General features: G+C 34.6%; 1 protein-coding gene across 1 annotated transcript; it reads left to right on the top strand.

Annotated features, from left to right (window-relative positions):
* Nucleotides 1-260: 260 nt before the first annotated feature.
* Nucleotides 261-1,734, top strand: LOC124822016 (L-type lectin-domain containing receptor kinase S.4). Its single transcript, XM_047293974.2, has one exon. The coding sequence runs from the start codon at nucleotides 476-478 to the stop codon at nucleotides 1,544-1,546; it is 1,071 nt and encodes a 356-aa protein (XP_047149930.1). The 5' UTR covers nucleotides 261-475; the 3' UTR covers nucleotides 1,547-1,734.
* The last annotated feature ends 5,199 nt before the right edge of the window (nucleotides 1,735-6,933 follow it).

The following is a 6,933-nucleotide window of genomic DNA, read 5'->3' as shown; positions in this document are numbered from 1 at the left end:
AGATAAAAATACATATTTGATACATAAAAAATTATATTTATTATTTTTTAAATTTAAAAACCAAAATATACGAAAATTTTAAAAAATAAATGAATGAATATCAATCTTTCATCAAAACGCATGTTTAAGTCTTCAAATTCTGAAAAAGAAAACAAGTATTATAATTTGTTTTAGAAAAATAAATAATATTTGATAGAAAAAGTTAAAAGAGCATTTATTATTATATTCCCTAGTTTGAGCTACTCCTACTACTGGGATAAAGTGAAAGTGAAGTGCACACTGCAGATGCATTTGCAGAGAACCAGTTAAACCGTATTTAATTTTCACAACCTCCAACTCCAACAACTTACCCATTATTCTTTACTTTCTTCCTCCGTCTTCTTTCTTCTCAAACCCTAGAAACAGCAAAATCCCCTTTTGATGCAAATGGGATCGACCCACCAACTCTAGAGGCGTACCCTTGCAGATTTAGCTCATGCCCACTTCAATTATGGCACCATTTTCCATTTCCCATCACTTCGCCGCCTTCGTCTTCCTCGTCTTCTTCCTCAAAACCCAAGCTTTTGATCCAGTTTCTTCCTTTTCTTTCACAGATTTTGAGAAAGACCCTGAGTTCAAGTCAAGTGTGGAGCTTTATGGCAATGCAAAAGTTATCAATGAGGGTGCTGAAGTCCTTCTTTCTGGGAATGATGGGAGAGTCATGTACAAGAAGCCCATCAAGCTTGTCCATGGTGGAGCAAGGGAATTGGTCTCATTTTCAACCTACGTTGGGTTTTCAATGTCCTTGAATAGTGGGAAGGGTAGCTTGGCTTTTGTTATGGTTCCAAGTGGTGTTGAAGGTGAGGTTTTTCGTAATAGTTCATATGGGTTTTCTTTTGGATTGAAGGAACACGATTTTAAGATTGTTGGTGTTCAGTTTAGTGTTGAGGGTAGGAATGGGAGTTCTGGTAGTTGTATTGTGTCCATTAATGTTGGTAGTTCTGTTCCTGTTAAGACAATCAATGCCTCATCTGTCATTATGGGTCTAAAAAGTGAAGGGAAATTGCATGCTTGGATTGATTATGAAGCGAGTTCAAAGCGGCTAGAAGTTAGATTGAATCACTACGGTCAATCAAGGCCATCTGATCCATTGCTTTGGCATTCAATTGACTTGTCGAATGTTTGGGGTACTGAAGAGATGTATGCAGGGTTTAGTACACTGAAAGGGAACATTTCTCAAGCATCCTTTCTCTATTCATGGAGCTTTATTGTGAGGCACTTTCCACACTGGATGCATTCTGAGCCTCTGGATCCAAAGGTCCTTTCTAAGAACGCTGAAACTCCTGCAGTGAAATCTAGGAGTGATTGCCTTTTGAGGGTTCTTGCTGCAATGATATTTGGTGCTGGATGTGGGGCATTGACTGCATTCATTGTGCTGTATTTGTGGACCATCTTTGGTAATAAACGACCAGTGGTGCCGGAGGAGTATGCAATGCAGCCTGTAGATTTTGAGTACAAGAAAGTGGACATTGTTGTAGATAAAACCATCAAAGATGCTAAGGAGTAGATCTACAGGAGGAATGTAGTTGGATGCTTGCATTGTAAATCTCTGTTTCTTGTATTCAGGTTTTGCTTTGTTGTAGTTTGATAAAAAAAACTATTTTATTTACTTGTGTTATTATCTATTTTTGAGCAAATTGAGATCCAGATCTAACTCTGTATTAAGGATTATTTGTCTTCCTTTTTTTCCCTGAATCGTGATCAAATGTCCAAATCTATCTTACTAATTTATAATATGATGTTGACACAGATTTTATTGAATGAAGATGACAAATAACTATAATCAGTCTGTATATTGAAATATTGGTTGGCTATTAGTAAAAATGTGATATCTGCTTGATGCTTGTTTACTGTAACAAATTAAAGTAAGAGAATTACTATAATGTCTATACATAGTTAATGAAGGCTGATAGTGTATGGATATATCATATATACCAATACCTTTGTTGTTGGTTTTCACAGTGATGGAAATGGATTTTTTTTATTTGAAAATATTATTTTGTAAAGTTGAATTCTTCTGTAACCCCTCCCTTTTATCTTTATTTAACATATTGTTTCCCATTTTCTATGATGAGATTAAACGTAAAAAAAAGGAAATAAACTCTGAGGAGTGAGGAGCACAGCTTCCATAAAAGGGAAAACATGGAAGGAAAGTAGAACGTTCAGAATTGGATCAATTCTTCATTTCATTACAGGTGTTTCTCATTTGTCAGGAAACTTTGTATCCCCTTTTATTGATATCTTGTGTGAAACCAATATTTAGAGGTAGCAGAAACTTGTAGCAGTATCATTGACAATTTGACATGTAGTTTGATTTGTTGTGCACTCTGCAGCCTTTCATTCATATTCAAGCAGTTAATGCTACGTAGGTCGGTTGGTGTATACTTTTTAGGCATCTATTATGTGGCTCTCTCTGCATTCAGCTCAAAATGTTTCTGCAATAAAAGGATCAACACCTGATCTGCTAATGCAGTAGATACTTGTATTAATGACTTAAAATTTATCTAGTTTAGTTATGGAATATCCTGGTACTTAAAAATGGTTCGGTTATTTTCTTGAGAGCTTTGTAGTGCTTGAGAATTATTGAGTTTTCTTGTGATGACACTCTTATTAAGGTATGTTCTTTGTAAGTCATACAATTTTTTGTGTAATAGTGATCATGGACACAGTAACAACTTGTTCTTTTTTTTTATTTATTTACCATGAATGTTTTTGTTTTCCATGATTCGATCTCATTGGATAAGTGCAGACAATAGTAACCTAACCTTGTCCTGGCTCTTATCCTTTGGTAAATTAACGAGATTGGAAATAGCTTTCCAAGTGGCTGCAATGATGAATATAATGTCTACAAGCTGAAGCTTACAAAGCCTGAAGTAAAGTTGTTTTAAATATTGTAGTTTCCTATTCCTCTGTCAACCATTTGTATTTGTAGTACATTCATAGATAATGAAATTTTCTTCATAGATGTGTAGTTTGCTTATGATTTCTCAAGTAATCTGATCAACATGTGACATTACCTGCGAAATATTGTGGTATGAAGTATACCATGCTTTAACTTTTCTTAATCTAGTAATGCTACACAGAAGTAATTTCTGATAGATTACACATCAATGATTGTGTCCTTTGCATGCATTTCGTGATAACTATTACATTTTGTAAGTGAGACGTCTCTATTGCCATCATTGTTTTCTTTTTATTTGAAACAGAGAAAGAAGAATGTCAATTATATTCTTCTCTAGAGAAAAAAAAAAAAGAAACTGCGCACCGTTTGAATATGATAAAATTTGGTGTTATTATTGCCACATGTAATTAGTTGTTTATTAGTCATTGCTTAGATGATGGCAATTGATGCTTCAGATTATTTAGCATGAAACAGTTCATTGCTCAGTCAAGGGGCATATTCACGGGCTAATTACATTTTTCCTTTTTTTGTCTCATTAGACATTTTTTATTTATGGTTTGTAGTGGGTTACGCCATTATAAGTGAAGTGACTCATCAAACCTATGCTCTACACATCACAAGGTAAACAACCCTAACCTCAATGAAAGTTGGCGCATAGACAAAAAATCAGTTTACGTCACTCCGTGGGTCAACCATATAGAAAATTAATTCTGAAAATTCTAAAAAACGATGTTAACCGAATGGTAGCTAATAGACTAAGGAACCGTTTGGTATCCTACATATCAAAGATTTGGTCAACCTTAATCAAAAGCTCATTTTGAAACCTATAAATACAGAGGTAAGGTAAGGTAAGGAGGTAAGTGATTGTATTTATTGGACATTTAAGATTTAATATTGATAATCGATCGATAACTAAAAACTAACTTGAGCTCTCACAGTGCCTTTTACATATGCCTACTCGCTCGGACTTCGACTTTATAGGAGAAGATTTGACAAGATATTGGAAGAAGAGAGATAAACTGAGATAAGTGACTATTAAAAGTGTGAAGGTGTAGTGTATATAATAGACAAAAATCACCATAAATGTTGTCAAAGATTCAAGTTTTTTTATTATAGACTTTTATGTTGAATTTGGTAGTGTCAATTTAAAACAATAATCCATTTATTTGAAAATTTTGAAAGTTTTTAAGTGTTTCGGTAGGATTGAGATCCTTAACTTAGCATTCAAAGTTGTCCGCTCCATCCTCCAATTGTGTTATCCTCTCTCTTCTCCTTGTCCTAGCCGTGAGGGAGGGTGCCTGCAAAAAACACTCCGACGCTCAAGTCAATGACTTTACGTAATAATCTTGTCATAAAGATTAGTCATCAGAGTTCAATTCCCTGTCTTTTCTGTCAGACAAATATTTATAAATTATTATAATGAGCTTACCATTAGGTCTGACTCATTAAGCACCAGTGAATGACATTATTCCTATTAATTGTCAATAAATGATAATTATTTTCATTAACTTCCCATTGATTGCTATTATTGCTCAGAATAATTTTTAGACCGGTCGATCGTTTTCTCACTGAATGGTCAGTCGCCCGGTCCTTTGGCTGACCGGGTGGTCCTACAGTACACAATACATTAAGGAAAATGACTTGTATGGATGAGCAAATTACAAGGAAATTGAAATTGAAATTGAGGAAATTTAAAAAGGTATTATTTATGGTTAGGAGTGACTCATCTTGACCTTTTATGTGGCCAACTTAGCTCAACATTTTGCTTGAGTTAACTCATCTTGATTCTTCAAATCAGGCCAATTGAGTTAGACCTTCATCTTGGGTGACTTGGCTCTATTTTCAACCCAAATCTACTTAACTTGACCTTTGACCTAGACTTACTCAACTCCACCTTCAGCTAGTGTCAAATCTTCACAAATTTTAGCCAGGATTGACTCATATCAACTTAGCTTGACTTCGACTAAAGCCAACTTGTCTTAACTTCCAATCCAGGCCAACTAGTCTCGACCTTCGATCATACCGACTCAACTCAACCTTTTGCCTAATTCGACTTCATTCGACCTTTCAACTTCGACTGATTGGGCTAAACATTTGACCCATAGTGACATGTCTCAACCTTCAACCCCTAATGGCTTGACACACCTTTGGTTGGGCTTACTAAACTGGCCTTCAGCATAGGTCTACTTAACTTGACTTTCGGCTTGTATCGACTCATCTTGAACTTCAACTAGTATCAACTCATTTTGAACTTTGACCAAGGTCAATTACTCTCGAACTTTGACCAAGATTGATTTGTCTCGACTTTCTGCTTGAGTCGACTTGGATCGTCCCTTCAACTAGGACCGATTGTGCTCGATCATCTACACGGACAAACATGACTCAACATAAGTCCACTTATGGCTCGGGTCCACTCAATTTGACCATTTCAACTCAACCTTTGACTTTGACTTACTCGTCTTAACCGTAGGCCCTATAAACTCATTTTGAACTTTGGTCAAGATCGACATCTAGACCTTCAACTCGACTGACTCGTCTCGAGCTTTAGCTAGGATTGAATCCTCTTGAACTTTGGTTAACATTGACTTATCTATACCTTCAATCAAGTCACCTCAACTAGACCTTGTGTTCGAGTCAATATTTCTTGGCCCGAGACTGAACCTTTAACCTAAGCCTAAAACACAGGAAAAACTCTAGACGGAGAAGTTGAATAAAGTTTTTAAAACTTTTCGCAAATAAGTGTATAAGCTCTTTTTCAGGGGTTAAACGGTCTACAATAAATATTATACACTTAAGTTTTCAAACAATACTTTAGGAAAGAGAACAAACAAGGCAAACTTATTTTTATATTGATTTACTCCAATAGAATTACGTCTAGTTTTCCCTTAAATACACATAAGGGATTCCACCAATCTTTAAAAAATTACAACGAGTTTTACCCCTCATGGTTTACAAACTATCTAATTTGGATAGACGGGTTTACCCACTCCTGGTTCAACACTAGTCTTCTTGACTAGACTGTTTAGCTCAACAGAACTAAACAACTAAGATGTTTTAATTCACTTCTGAGTATAGTAACACAATGAAGGTATTTTTGAAAAATAAGTAAAGATTCAAATCTCTCGAAGAGAGAATAATTTCAATAAAAAGAAATATGAAAACATGTAAAATATTTTCTTTTATAAAAGAAGCGTTAGATGATGAAAGCTTAGAAAGAGAGTAAAATTGTAAGATTCAGAGTGATATTCTTGTTGTCTTCTCTTCATCCAATCTTCTTTATATTGTCGAGAAAGATTTATTACTAAAAGATCTGACTTCGGTGAGAGTAGGTAGCCTTTTAGGTACGAAGTCAAGTGCTAGGTTGAGTCTCGGTAGAGTAATAGTGCTTTTAGCATAGATGGCATGTACAACTTGTTCAAAGCATAAATCGTTAAAGAAACATTCTGAGAATGTCTTCCTATCTCATAACGTCTTTCTAATCTGGTGCAAGACTTTTGAATAAAACTTGGTACTTTCATGATCTACACAGATAAAGAGAACAAAACACCACAGACAAAGAATTACAAAACATGCATGCCTTTAATGTTTTAAATGTTATAGACTCTTTAGGCATATTTCATGTACTAAGCGTTTAACACACAAGTTTGTTTTTTTATTAACATATCGCTTACAAGATATAGCATTTAACAAAACTTTATTTTAGACGATTTATAATTATACACGCCTTTTCATCAAACACTGATTGCTTATGTTGTTTCACACTAATTTTAACAAGCATATCTTTTAGACGTTTTAATTAATAAACATTATTTTGTTAAGTATTTATTTGTTAAACTTCAAAACAAAAGGTGTTAGAGTGTCTTGTCTCTTTAAACAATCTTTTCTTAAGAAAGTGTATTTGGCTTAACCTTCAGTTTGCATTGACTCTTCTTGATGTTCATCCTATTCTAATTCGATCATGGTCAAATTTTCTCAACCTTTAACTAAGGCTA

Source organism: Vigna umbellata, chromosome 5, assembly GCF_029865625.1.
Source record: "Vigna umbellata cultivar VRB3 chromosome 5, Vumbellata_1.0, whole genome shotgun sequence".
In the NCBI taxonomy this organism is placed as follows: domain Eukaryota; kingdom Viridiplantae; phylum Streptophyta; class Magnoliopsida; order Fabales; family Fabaceae; genus Vigna; species Vigna umbellata.
This window is presented reverse-complemented; position numbering and strand designations above follow the sequence as displayed.